This window comes from Phyllostomus hastatus, unplaced genomic scaffold (genome assembly GCF_019186645.2).
Source record: "Phyllostomus hastatus isolate PE091 unplaced genomic scaffold, TTU_PhHast_1.1 phas_contig_34, whole genome shotgun sequence".
Taxonomy (NCBI): Eukaryota; Metazoa; Chordata; class Mammalia; order Chiroptera; family Phyllostomidae; genus Phyllostomus; species Phyllostomus hastatus.
Genome location: NW_025333857.1, coordinates 50,164,338 through 50,179,049, shown reverse-complemented (window position 1 = coordinate 50,179,049; position 14,712 = coordinate 50,164,338). Strand labels below are relative to the sequence as shown.

The following is a 14,712-nucleotide window of genomic DNA, read 5'->3' as shown; positions in this document are numbered from 1 at the left end:
GTTTTATGACTGTACTTAATAATTAACTATCCAGAAGCAAAATAGCAAAAGCACGTGGCTTTTTAAACAAATTGCTCTTTACACTTTATAAAACAATTAGAGATTTAGGAACATGTTATTAAGATTCAAGAAAATCTTTAAGAAGTTTCCTGGTTCTAAAGGCTTCTAATATATTCCATTTGACCTAGTAGGTCTAACCTGTATCACACACATCTATTTTGCTCATTAAATGTGACAATGCTTAGTAGCCGTATCTCTAAACAGGCTTAATTAAGGAGATTTTGTTACATGCAGAGGAGAAGGAAACATTACTGACCTTTATTGTCTGCTGCTATGAATCCCAAGATGTTTTCATGACGTAACATTACGGTCTGATAAATCTCTGCCTCTCGGAACCAGGAACGTTCTTCTCTAGAGGAGAATATTTTAACAGCGACTTCCTCTCCTCTCCATTTTCCTCGCCAAACTTCCCCAAATCGGCCTTTGCCAATACTCTCTTGTAATACAATAGTTCTGGCGATTGTTCTCTGAACAAGCAACGGTAAACCTGAAGATAAAAATAAACAGTATTCAACACAAAAAGAAAAATCAACAACAGTGTGGGTTTCCAACACCAGGACAGGAAAGGAGCGTTTAACTCTTTTAAGCTCCACTTTTACGGAATTTATAACCTCAGTAAGATAAAGACCGCATTTGCAAAAGAAGTAACTCACGATTAAAAGGCAAATAATAAGTACCATGGACGAATCCAGGAACTCCTGCCTAGAGGGTCCCTCACGGTAGCCTTTGTAATGTCAGTGGAATTTAGACTGGCCTTTACAGGGGGTAGAACCAGAGGAGGAGAGGAGGGACGGCACTCAGCAGGAGGATATGCGCGAGTGGGTAGAAGGAAGTGACTGACGCACGTTTAGGGAACCGGCGCGGGAACGTGAACTGGAGACGGGTGGAGTAAAGCGGCGGGAGAGAAGGTAAGCTGTAACCAGACTGTGACAAGGACTAGGTGCCAAGCTCCACACGACCAATGACAGCTGTGGGTAAAAGAACTGTTACAGATTTCTGAAAAGAGCCCATGTATGGGGAGAAATAATTTAAAAATCTGATTTTGGAAAGATAAATCCGGTAACAGTTGTAACTGTGGGAGGAGAAAGTATGGAATACAAGACACAGAAGTAAATGCTGGCCTAACCTTTAATAAGTCAGTAAAAATGATCACAGAAACCACTTCAAGACAGGCAATTAACTTGCTAGGAACTGGCTGCCTAGGCAACACTAGCATCTTAAACAAAGGTGTTTCATACTTTACTTTGGTAATGGGACACTGGCATTTTTTTTTACCAACTGAACTTGCAATACTCTAAAACACATAATTTGAAATACTGCCACACGTATTTCATTATCAAAAAGAATTTACTACCTACAACCTTTAAGTAACACTGTATTGGGGACTATTAATTACAACTCACCTAAAAATCATATCCCCCATGAACTAGGAACTGTCATCTAAAATTATACTGACACTGACGATTACAATACCAGTATATATCATGACGAACACTGGATTTATTTATACAATCCATTACATATAAATTTGTGTCAGTTATAAACTGTATTCAAAGTTGCTTGCTAGATCCAATTAACCCAATGATAGTAAATGAAGTCTTCTGCTTTCTTTGGTTCCCTGATGTCAAATGCTTATAAATCCAATGTCCAATCTTCAGAGCTCTCAGAAGTTCTTCTCTTTCCACCTTTAAGTTTCTCACATGGGTCCTTTCCTCCCCTTGCTCTATCTATCCTCTCTGCCTCCTACAAAGGAGTGCGCAACCTAAACAATTGTTTTTATGTTTATGTTTATATGCCAGCTGAAAACAGACCTATGAAAAATCCTTACTTAAATCAAGGAACTCGTTTGTATTACGAAAAATCAACTCCTAATTATGCTGTATTGTAGATACTAATGTAAACTAGTATCTACATTTACAGATACTAGTTTACATTAGTATCTACATGTAATACTGAATTTTCTTAAAGCCTTTGAGCAGGGCCACACCACGTGAGTCAAGATTTAAAGTACACTTAAGAGTGGACTTCAGGAGGTTAACCTGAAGTTGGGAAACCGAGGAACAGAGAAGAAAGGGAAACAGTGAACGGGAGGTCTGGCCACGCCTGACAACGCAGGACTCACGTAAATGCTGCGATCGAGAAAGGCTAATGGGACAAGGAAAGTTCTCGTCGGCTCCCCCACCCCTGCATTCTAGATGCAGACCTAAAATTACAAACCACGTCTAGATGCATCATATTATCTATATTTGGTTTCTATAACCTACATGAGTACCTGAACATTTTTAAAAAGTAGTAATTTTCTTCTCAAGACAAAAATAAACAGGTCTAATTAAGATCTCTATATCCTGCTTTACTCTTCCGTACCTTGAGAGAAACGTAAATAGGGAACAAGCTCCACTTCAGTGAACAGAAATAAGACCCGACCAGCACACATTATGAGAGGTCATAAGCAAGACCGAGACCCAGGGGACACTGGCACGAGACTCCTCTCTGTCAAACACCGGTGCACACCCCCTTCGTGATCTAGTGACAGCTTGAAAACGGGCACGGGCACAACCTGTGATTCAAGCTCAGGCAACAGGGATTGGGTCAGCTTTAGGCCCACTGTGTCCCCTGCAGTTCCCAAGTTGAAGGCAGTCTTGGTGATAGAAGGGCCTTCCCTCAGTGATGGTCATGATTTAAGTAATGAATATGTGAACTCACACCATTGAATGTTTAGCTTTACCTGTTCCTCAACAAGTGAAGAACGAAAAAAGGTATTATGTACAGAGTTACTTCTCACAAGCATGAGTGCAGTGCATGAGGTGGCATTAAGGTTTCATAATGAACAGAAGGGAAAGAGCGTTTTCTGCTATCATTCAACAGACAAAAGCGTCTGTCTGGATAAACCTGGAGGCCATTCAGCACACAACGGACTTACGGCAGGGAAAGGAGGCCTTAAGCTAGGCTTTTTTGTACAATGCAGCAAATGGATGTTGCACGTCAGATTTTTCTTCCAAACACCTTTTCAATCGGCCGTTTGGACACACTTTCACCATCCACCACATGCTTTCACACAAACATCTTTGTCTCGTCTGAACCTCACAACAAGCCAATTACTTTTGCTTTAAAGATAAAACAACTCAGGCATGAGACATCATCTAACTGCTCCAAACCACGACGCCAGCAAACGCTGCAGACAAGTGTCTGCAGGGCAAGGCATGCGAGGAGAGCGAGAAGCTTTCAGACAACAGAGCTCTGATCTCTGATGGCTCTGGAAATATGGACAAAATGGAAAAAAGAGTAATTCCACTCTTTACTCCATGTCTGTATCTTTACAGTAAATAAAATGTATTCTTATTGGAAAATCTACCGCCATCAAGACAGCGATTCCCGCTGACCCTCCAGGCAGGCCTGCTCAGCTGCACTCCGACACACGCCCCTGTGCCAAGTGCCGTGAGCTGCCCCGGGTTCCTTGGGCCTACGTCTGGCAGCAGCAGAGCTGGCCCAAGGGACGGATTAATTCCAAGTGATTCGCAGCTACCTTAATTTCCCGTGACTTTTGGTCCCTGTTTATCATAGTATTTTGGTCCAGAATTACTTCTGGAAAGAGCCAGATCTCCTTTGGGAACTCTGTGGACTAACTCAGAATCAAAGGGAAAGCCCAGGGCAGCCCTAGAACAGTCTCCACTCCTCCACCACTGCTGCCCAAAGACGGTCACGTCTTCAGCACCACGGCTGCTCCGTCTGGCTGTTCCGTCTCGTCTCGTTCCAGCGCCTCCCCGCCTCCTTCGTGACAACGGTCTCAGGAGTCCCCGAAGGCTACCCTACGAGCCCTGGGCTCCAGGGCAGCCTGCCTGTGTCCTAGAAGCCACAGCCAGAACTCACTCACTGCGGGGTGGGGGAATACATATATATACGTAGTCAAATCCTACAGAACACTTCAGGTCATGAAATCAGTTACTTCATACTTAAATAAACGAACAGACAGGCATATACATCAATATATATTAATTTCCTTAAAACAAATAGGCATTTGTCATTATGTGAACCTTATCAGACGTGATTTTGTGCCTCAAAGTCATATTCTTCCCCAGTCACAATTTCTGCTTTAACATTCCTTTAGTCACTTGATTTTAAAATTACTAAAATTTTAAAATCTTCATTTTGCCCATAAATATAGCCCTTATTTGAAGCTGATTTATACTTTTCAAAGGCCAGATAGTGTATCTCATTTAAAAGTCCTAACAAGCCACCCTAAGTCGTGTATTACCAATAGTATTATCTGTTCTGTATTTCTAACGTGGGAACAGAAGCCCAAAGAGGACATGGTTTAACCAAGGTCCGAGGGCCAATCAGTGACAGTGCTTGCACTGAATCCGGATCTCTTGACTCCCACCTGTGTCAAATTACAGTACTGTGGAGGGCAGGGGTCCTCCTCTTTTAGCATGCTTCCAAAGCAAGAAGGAGTACAAAATAAATCCCCTTCAGTTTAAACGTAAAGCACTGCTGTCAAAATCCACTTCAGGGGATGATGTGGCAACCTGCCAGTCTAGTTCTAACCCCACAGACATCACCAGACCTGAGAGACGCAAACATCAATCAAGGGGCCATGGATCCATAAAGCTACATTAAGTAACAAGCTGATTAGACTTTTTTCCTGAAGTGAGAAAATGACTAAGAATTCATAACTTTAGTAAAAACTTAGGCCTGAGGTAAGGAAACCATGTCATACATGAACAAAGCAAACAACCTTCACGACCTGAAACACATTTTCCGTCACGCCTGCCTTCAAAACAAACACAGAGCTGGCACCCGACACTAACAGAACGGGCTGTGGCAGACAGCCCCACCTGCGCGAGGTGAGTCTCCTGATCCTTCCTGCCTCGTGGGGTCGTGAGGACGGGGAACGCTCTGGAGTTTACACACGCGTGAAGCTGACACACTGACTTATGTCAGTAAAAGTTAAGTTCTAATCTGTCTGTCCTAAACTCAGCCTCGGTCGGATACAGACCAAGCTTAAAGACCTTCCTTAGGCTGCAAGCTGCAATTGCATTCACACTATCCCAAGTTTGAACAAACTAAGCCAAGCGACTCACCCAAACAATAAAACAGTTAATTTTTTAAAGATGTCCTAGGAAAAAGGAAAGTCAATTATTTTACCTGATCCAGACCCCGATGTCGTCATATCATAAATTAAATCTTTTAACGTAGTGCCCTCTGAAATAAAAGGGCGATCCAAGGAAGGGTCCTCCTCATTGGGCACTCGATGGTGGATGGCAGCGCGGTTATGGCAGATGTAGACCATCAGCATGAGGGAGATGCAGACGAAGCAGACCGGCCCGGCAATGACAGCCGCCAGCTCCACGGGCCCGAGGCCTGGGGACGGCTTTCCTGAAAGAGGGCGAGGGCAACAGACATCAACAACAACAAACACGCTGCAGGTGACACCCACGGTTTTCTAATCCTCCACCACTTCCTGTGGGTGGCCACCGAGGCCATTAGTCATGGAGCCTCACTACAGCTGCTCACAGGGCTTGGAACCACAGCGAGTGAATCATGCGCTGCTCCCCTTTATGATCACGAACTCAGTCAACATCCACCTGTTCTTCCTGCATTTTCCAGCCATCTAAGTAAATAACAGGGCCAGCTACCACCAATACTTCAGGACCTCTCTATTTACTGCTCTCAGGTTACTAATAAAAGAACCAATAATCTGGAACAACTCCCATTAATGTATTCTTAAGTCTCATTCTTTTTAAGTAGTTCTGCCATGTGTTCTTATTCCAAGGCCAGTACACACATGCTCATAGCAGGGGGAAGTGTGTGAACACAGAAGAGCAAAGGTTATAAAACAATCACATACAGCCTCACAACCCCAAAACAATTCACATTTAGTGCATGTATGTGTGTGAATATCCCCATCAGTTTTGTTCAGGCAAAATATATTCTTTTGTTTATAACAGAGCTTGCATGTGCAAACCTTCTAGTCTATTTTAATTACTTCAGCTTTTAATTCAAGAGCATTTATTTTCTTATAATCTCTTTTAATAATTATTGTTTTACGCTGTTTCAGAAAGACATTTACTTACAATTACTTAGGCATCACCCTGAACCTTGCTGGTTCACTGCACACCACCACATCTTTAATAGCACATCTTCCCCACCGCTGACATCTTATTTGAACTGATCCCTTATGACAGAGAATTCTAATTCCAGTACTCTCTTTCGGGAAGAGTGCATGGGTCCCTATACACTGAACACTTAATTATCTCAAGGTGCCTGTTGCCTTTATAAATGAAAATTCTTGGCTTGTCTAAAGAATTCTGAGTAATGATCACTATATAATGTCCCATTGCCTTCTGGATTTAAAAAAAAAAAGCAGAAAATCTGAACTTTTTTCCCTTTTATAGTGAATCAGTGTTAACTTGTGCTAAATGTATACACATTTTTTTTCTTTATTCTGTTTTGTTTTTTATCCTCACCTGAAGTTATTTTCATTGATCTTAAGAGAGAAAGAGAGAAACGTTGATGTGGGAGAGAAGCATCAATTGGTTACCTCCTATATGTAACCCAACCAGGCATTGAACCCACAACCTAGGTATGTACCCTGACTGGGAATCAAACCTGGAACCTTATAGTGTAGGGGATGATGCTCCAACAGCGCCACCTGGGCAAGGCTTTTCCTTTACTCTTAAAATTGGTATTAATCTTGCTCTGGCTGGTGTGGCTCAGTGGACTGAGCACAGGTCTGCAAACCAAATGTCTGCCAGTTCGGGTCCCAGTCAGGGTACATGCCCAGGTTGCAGGCCAGGTCCCCAGTGTGGGGGGGGTATGTGAGAGGCAACCACACACTGATGTTTCTCTCCCTCTCTTTCTCCTTTCTGTCTCCTCTGTTTGGAAATAAATAAATAAAATCTTTTTAAAAATTGGTTTGTCTTTCATTACATGTATTTGAGTATTTTTAAATTAATTTTGCATCCTATTGTTAACTGTTGTCTGCTCTTCAATCTTTTTTTCTGGAATTTTTATACTAAGCATACGGGATCACCTAGTCTGTCCTTTGTATCTCTTAATTTGCTTACCAACTGTCTTTTTCTCTGAATTGTAACACAACTTCTCAAGCTTGTCTTGCCTTAAGCTTGTCTCACACTTGAATATATAATTATAGTATCCAGTCTACTGTTCACTTTTAACATTGTATTTAAAAAAACAATTCATCATTCGAGCTTTTCATTTGCAGGCCATCTTTAACAACTGTGAAGTGTTCTCCTTTCATAGCGAACCACTGAAGACAGACCTTGGTCTGCCGGAAAGTTCTTCCCCGTCACGTGGTGAGTCTATTCGAAAGAGTGGCATCTACCCATTTTTATCCAGTTCAGTTTACTTCTTTTAAACTACTGAAGCTTTTCAGTTGGTAATTTTTTCTGTTGTTTGCCTATCAGGGACTTGGAAATGAGGAATTTATGTATTTTTAGCATTAGAAATAAAGTAGAATAAAGGTTTTGTGAGTTTCCATTCAAATATTTCAAGTTCAAACAATGGAAACGGGCAATTTTGGGATCATTATTTTGTCACAGTAAAATTGCAGAAGCTTACCGAAAAAGCCAGAAAAGTCTGACGGAGCCTGACCACAGAGAGATTCCCTATCGTGCTGCAGACTCAGCTGGACTTCGCTGTTGCCAAGTGCACCCGGGGGAGGACTGCTTCCCTCCTCTGACTGGCAGGACGGGCCCCTTTCCTCCGAGCTCCAGCAGTGAGTGCTTCCAGCGCTAATCAGCACGAAGCCCGGACCAGCTCCCTCCGAGCAGAACGTGAGCACTGTGGTCCTCCCCTCTGAGCCCTGACACTAGTTGCTTCCTGAAGGAGGACTGAGAGAGTCTGCCCCTAAAGCCTCACTCCAGCCCCTCAGCATGTGGTATCGGAGGATGTTGTAAGAGGTCCTTTCATTTCTCACATAGTCAACTCTTCACTCATCTGAGGTCGTCTGCTCTCTAAATTGCAAAGTTCCTCACAGGTGTAGGCTTGGGGGTAGCATCATTCCATTAATTCTACTGGCATTAATACAGGCCCCCCTCTTTTTATATTTCTTTGATTATTACAGCAGAAATTTGGAATTCGAGGACAGTGACAAAAGAGTTAAATAATGTGCTCAGACTATCTTAAACCAGAACCTTAAAATTAATCTAATCCTAAGAGTTTATCCTGGAAATTCCTGGCTTTGCCAGGACATTTTAAAATGTACACTGCAGTGAAGGACCGAACACCTAGACATCATATGTAGTAATTTAAACATAAAGATCATAAGGCAAAGAAAAATCACAAAATGCATGCATCTGCACTGTTTAGCGCTGCTTTCAATCCCCATCCATTATTGATTGCCTTAAGAGGCTAGAGCATTAAACAAAGAAGAAGAAATTCACTCTGAGGACAAAGTCCGACATTCTGAGGACACGCTGCTGCTGGCGGCTTTGTCAGAGCTCACTCTGACGAGGCCACCCTTTCAGGCGCTACAGACCCCAGAGAAAGTCTGTCATGGACCCACCTTCTCAAACAACACATGCCCAGGAGTCAGGGCCTTGGCCCCTCTCATTATCCTACAACTACGGACAAGTTTCTTCTCGCCTCTAAACAGAACAAGCTGGGGTAGACAATTTTTAAGATGCTTTCTAGCTCAAAAGTCAAAGTCAGAGTCGAAGGGCCGTTCTTGTGGTATGGAGAAAACGTCTCATGCCAACTTACCCACAGTGGGGAGCTCTATTTTATTGCAGTGGTCTTGATTGCAACAGTACGGCGTCGTGACAGACCCCGTTTTTGTGGATGGAGCGCACACGAACGGCCTGTCTCGAGGGATTAAGTCGATCTCAGCTATGCACATGCTATTGTGTATGATCTTGTCTGTGGTCTCTGTGACAGAGACAAAGCAGAGCCCATCTGTGACACAAGTGAAATTGTCTTTTGTGCAAAGGTGGCAGAAGCACTGTAATGCTGGAAAAAAGAACAAGATTTTATTAGAAAACATTCTCCAAGTTAACCCTGAAATTATCCCATATTCACTATAAGATATTCCCGATCCTATCAGAGAAATTTCTTCACACTGTTCAAAAAACAAAACTCTGTTACTCTTAGAAGTCCCAAATCCTACTGAGAAGCACACACATATGTCAGTGCCAAATATGATGACACTTCCACCCAGGTTTTTTCTAAAACTTTTTTGCTTCCAAGTACAGAGAGATGGTTACATGCAATTTCATCAAGGTAAAGGCAAGGATCTGCCCTCCCATTTGGGACAAAGTACATTTAAATTTTTACTGGCTATCCTTATTCTTATTAGCCCAAATCTATTCATTCATATACTCCCCAACTGGGAAGCAGTGTGTGAAAATACTACAACCTGCCACTAAAGGTCAGAAATGTCATTCGGGTAGATTTATGGTAACAGAGTTGTATTAAGCCGCTCCTTTTTCTTGTTCAAACCCCAAGAAAGACATGTATCTTCTAGCCAGGATTAGGGTACTCTTTCCATAAGCCACAGAGAGTGTACAAACAACAGTGCACATGCGCTCTAACAACACAGGCAGGCATCTGGCTCCAGAAATGACTGGGGAAACGCCAGCTCCATGCCCACTGCATCTCCTAGTCACCACTGACACCTTCCCGTACACACACGGACATGCTTCCACTGCCCTCTCCAATGGTTAACTGCTCCCCAAAGCACACAATGCTTATCAGAATTGCTACTTTGGTTTTTCTCTCCCCTAAGAAACTATAGGCTCCTTGAGGGCAGGGACCCATAGTAATCATTTCTATAAATCCATATTTAGCATTAAATCTGGTATACAGCAGCATTCGAAAATACTAATTGAATGAACCACAGAATAGGCACTTATATTTCACTATAATCTCATGAAACTGCGGAGTACATTTCTCAAGACCAATCAAACTTTCCAATTCCTCGTTGGCAAGAAAAAAGGAAGAGTCCAGGTATGTGGAATGGCCATCTATGATGAGACCAAGGAAGTCTACTGTATCTAGAAAGAGTGCCTAGGCACACAGGCAGGCCAGAAGAAAGCTAAGATGCTGTGTAGGAAAGGGTTAACTCAACAGGCCCGAGTTGCTCAAACCCTGCACATTCCTGAGAAAGGATAGTCTTTATTCAGGGCTGGCCCTTGGCCAGTTCCTAGGAATTGAGCTCTGAACCCAGGAAATAAGAACGCTGCAGGCTGGACTGGGCCCCAACAAAAACCCTGGCTGCTAAGGCCAGGGTGAGCTCCCCTGGCTGGCGAGCGCCTGTGCTCCTGCACTGGGGGAGGACACCTGGAGCTTGCTGTTTCTCCTGGACTTTACCCCATGCACCTTTTCCTTTGATTTTAATATGAATCTTTCCACTATAATAAACAAAACCATCAGTATAACAGCTTTTCTTAATCCTATGAGTCCTTCTAGCAAACCATCAAGCCTGAGGGTGTTCTCGGTGACACCCAACTCATTTGCTAAATCCAGATTTAGGAACGTCAGGATCTCCCAGCAGCCACTCCTTGGCTGCTGGCTTAATTAGCACATGTACCTATTACCTTTACAGATCAGAAGAGGTGGACCTTAATCATTATTAAAAAATGTGTTCTTTGTTCATTGACAGGTCAGCTATTTGAATTATCTCCTCCCCAAAATGAAGAGAACTCAACAAAAGTGTAAGAATTGAAAGACTATTAATATACAGCAGTTCCTCATGGTGAGGTTTGGTGGTGATCATGGGCTCCTTGATTGAGTATGATTCTTAAGGAGCGATTCTGAGCTGGGAGGCTGTGGACTGGCTTCTGAGAGACATAGATTCCATTAACACTGTAGGCTGAATGTTGTGTGCATCTGCATTTTCTTTTCTTTAAGGATTTTATTTATTTATTTTTAGAGAGGAAAAGGGAGGGAGAAAGAGAGGGTAAGAAATATTGATGCGAGAGAGAACCTTTAATTGGCTGCTTCTAGCATGCCACCCTACCCAGGGCCAAACCCCAACCTAGGCATCTACCCTAACTGGGAATAGAACCAGTGACTCCTCCTCCTCGTCTGTGGGGACAACACCCAACCAACTGAGCTGCACAGGTCAAAGCTGTGTTGGCATTTCCATGGAGAAGGTTTATAGCTTTCAACAGAACTACAAAGGGGTCTGTCACCTACAAAAGACTAAGACCACCACCATAGGAGATTGTCATCCTTCTCTCATGAATCCTCTTTACTCAAGAGTAGTCATTCAACCAAGGTTTTCCAAGCACTAGCTTTTTTATCAGTTACCCTGCCAAAGGCTTAGTATACAAAGATCAGGACCGTGATTCATGGTCATGGCCCTTGAAGAGCCCCAAAGACTAGTGAAAGAGAACATCACAGTAGAATGTGGTAATTGCTATGTGTAAAAATTCTGCCATGAACACTCTCCGAGTCCTACGATCTTTACAGCTCTCTTAGAGTACATGAAGTAATACTTAAACATTTGTTCTAACAATTATACATTTTACTTTTGGGTTCCACCTTACCACTCACATTACAAATGCTGCCTAGGGCCACACCTGTCTCATCATTATGATAATCATGTCTTTCATGACCTTGGTCTTAACACGTATCATCTCTCTGCCTAGTTTAAACCCACCCTCTCATCCTTTAAGACCCTGTTCCAACCAGATCTTTCCCATGATGTGCTCTAAACCCCTCTCCTACCCTGAAGATATCTGGGAAGCTCCTTCCAGTAAGTCCCCACAGCCCTCCTAGCATACCATTAGGGTGGCACAAATCAAACTATTTATAGTTTGTTGTTAAAGTGTCTCTCATTACATTAAGAATGGCCCAATTTTTTGTTTGTTTGTTTTCTCATCTTTGAATCCTGGATTCCTAAATAGTGATCAGAAAAATATTTGCTCAAGCAGTGTTTCACAAACAGGAGGTCACAAATATGTCACAGGACAGAAATGGGAGTCTAAGAACTATACACTATTTTTTTTTTAACATTTAATTTCAAAGATAAGAGAAACATTCTGGATCATAAGTGACTGCCATCCAAACAAGTACTGCCAGCAGGCTTTCTCTGCTGCTTCTTCAGTTGTACAAAAACCTCCTTCAGGCCAAATATCCTCCCAGCACACTGTACGAGCAAAGGTTTAGTAGTAATTGTAACCGAAAGAGTGAAAATCAGAGCATACGGTATCACAGGCACAGTACATTCAAACGCCAACAGCTAGCAGACAACACCATATACACGCTGCAGACATTGCGTGAGTCCCATCTTTGCAGCACGATTTGTGAAAGTTCATTAGCAGTAAATGTGGTTGTAAGTATGAAATGACATTTTTCCATTCTCACTCCAGCATTAATTGGTTTAGAGAACCATTTAATAAAGATTTCACTAATGTCATAATGTTAACCTCATCTTCAAGACGGCAGACAGCTCATTAAAACTGGTATTTGAGGAATGCTTATTGGCCAGTGTTTTGCTCAGGTGTGGGGGCTGACTATCCCAAGCTTCCAAACAGCCTTGAGAACATAGACACCATCTTGCACGACGTAATTTATGAGACTGGGCACTTGCAGTTTTCAGTATCACTTAAGCTGAAATACAGAAACAGATTTCAAACAGAATCAGACCCAAGGCTATTTTTTAAAATTGTATTTTATTGATTATGCTATTACAGTTGTCCTAATTTTTCCTCGAGGCCCCCCTCCACCCAGCACCCCCCACTCCCTCAGGCACTCCCCCCATCAATGTTCATGTCCACAGGTCATGCATATAAGTTCTTGGGCTACTCCCTTTCCTATTCTGTACTTCACATGCCCATGACTACTCTTCTGACCACCTATCTGTACTTCTTAGTCCCCTTACCTGTGTACCCATTCTCCCCCTGCCCCTCCCATCTGGCAACCTTCCAGTAACTAACTTCTATTCTCTGGCTTCTAAGAGTCTCTCTTTAACTTTTGGCCTCTTCATAATGATGTGTCTTGGACTGGGCCTCTTTGCATCCATCACAATTGGGACTCTGCACCTCCTACATTTGCCCATTTCCTTCATCAAATTAGGGAAGTTTTCTTTCATCATTTTTTCAGATAGATTTCCAATTTCTTGCTCTTTCTCTTCTCCTTCTGGTACCCCTATGAGGCAAATGTTGGACCTCTTAAAGTTGTCCCAGAGGCAGCTTATACTGTCATCATTTTTTTTATTCCTTTTTCTTCTTCTTGCTGTGTAGCAGGTTTTGCTTCCTTATATTCCAAATCACTGATTTGATTCTCAGCTTTATCCACTCTACTGTTGTTTCCCTGTAAATTGTTCTTTATTTCAATTAATGTATCTTTTGTTTCTGACTAGATTTTTTTTTATGCTGTTGAGGTCCTCACTAAGTTCCTTGAGTATGCTTATACCCTGTGTTTTGAACTCTGCATCTGATCTATTGCTTTTCTCCATTTTGTTCAGCTATTTTCTGGCAGTTTTGATCTGTTCTTTCATTTGGGCCATGTTTCTTTGTTTCCTCACTTTGGCAGCCTCCCTATGTTTGTTTGTATGTATTAGGTAGGGCTGCTTTGACTGTGTCTTGGTAGTGTGCCATAATGTAGTAGGTGTTCTATAGGGTCCAGTGGCACAGCCTCCCCTATCACCCAAGCTGTATACTCAAGGTGCACCCTTCATGTGGGCTGAATACAACCTCCCCTTGTAGCTGAGCCTTGGTTGCTATTGGCAGATCAATTGTAGGGATTTACCCAGGCCAGTCAGCTGCAAGGACTGGCTGTGACCACTGACCACCAACCTCCGCCCTCCATGGAGGATGAGCTGTGCAGGGGCAGGGTGGTGGCATCCCAGCGTGGTCTGTAGCTATCCACTGGGTGGGTTGGCCCTGGGGTTTCGTGGGTGGTGCAGGCCAAGATCAGCCCCGACCCCTGTTTTGCCTGGAGCATCCTACCTGAGCTGTAAAGCAGTCTGAGATGGCTGCTACTTATGTTGGGCTTGGAGATTCCCAGGTGAAGCCAAGCTGTGACTATAATCTGGCTGCTACTAGGGCTCACTGAAGCCTACTGATGCTTGCTTGATAGGATTTAGGAGCCAAGAGAGCCATTCTTGTGGAAAAGCAGCTTAGGTGGGCCCCTAAGTTGGGTGGGTTAAGGGCCTCTGTGGATCTCCAAGGTGAGTCACACAGTGTTAGCCAGGTTGATGGGAGTCTCAGATACAGCACCAGCCTTTTGGCTCTGTGTGGGGAAGGCTCAGCAAAGGGACAATGGCCTTTGCTTGCCTTGATGCCAGACACTTCAGTCTCTCCCTGTATACCACTGGTGCCCTTCAAGGTGCCACCCCAGTGCTGGAGCTCAGAGGGAGCAGGTCTGAGCAGGTGAGTCTTTGTGTGGGTTCACCAAGAGGAAGTGCTTAGGGCTCCAGCAGCCTCCTCCACCAACTCAATCCCCACTGGTTTTTGCAGCCAGAAGTTGTGGGGACTTTTATGCCTGGCACTGGAACCCTGGGCTGAGGTCCTAGCGTGGGTCTGGGACTCCTCACTTCTGAGATATCCCTCCCGGATTTTTATCCACATGGGTGTGGGTGCAGCCCATTCCACACCCAGCCTCTCCTGCCAGTCTGGATGGATGTGTTCCTTCAATTACGCAGTTGTCAGACTTCTATTCAACTCACTTTCTTACATTCCCAGCGAT

At 43.4% G+C, this 14,712-nt stretch overlaps 1 protein-coding gene across 1 annotated transcript in view; it reads right to left on the bottom strand.

Annotated features, from left to right (window-relative positions):
- Nucleotides 1-14,712, bottom strand: part of TGFBR1 (transforming growth factor beta receptor 1) — a 48,485-nt gene that overhangs the window by 15,347 nt on the left and 18,426 nt on the right. Inside the window, exons 2-4 of the mRNA XM_045840268.1 lie at nt 8,782-9,027; nt 5,203-5,433; nt 317-547 (exon numbers count right to left, since the gene is read on the bottom strand). Coding sequence (XP_045696224.1) covers nt 317-547; nt 5,203-5,433; nt 8,782-9,027 — 708 coding nt within the window. The remainder of the gene's footprint in view (nt 1-316; nt 548-5,202; nt 5,434-8,781; nt 9,028-14,712) is intronic.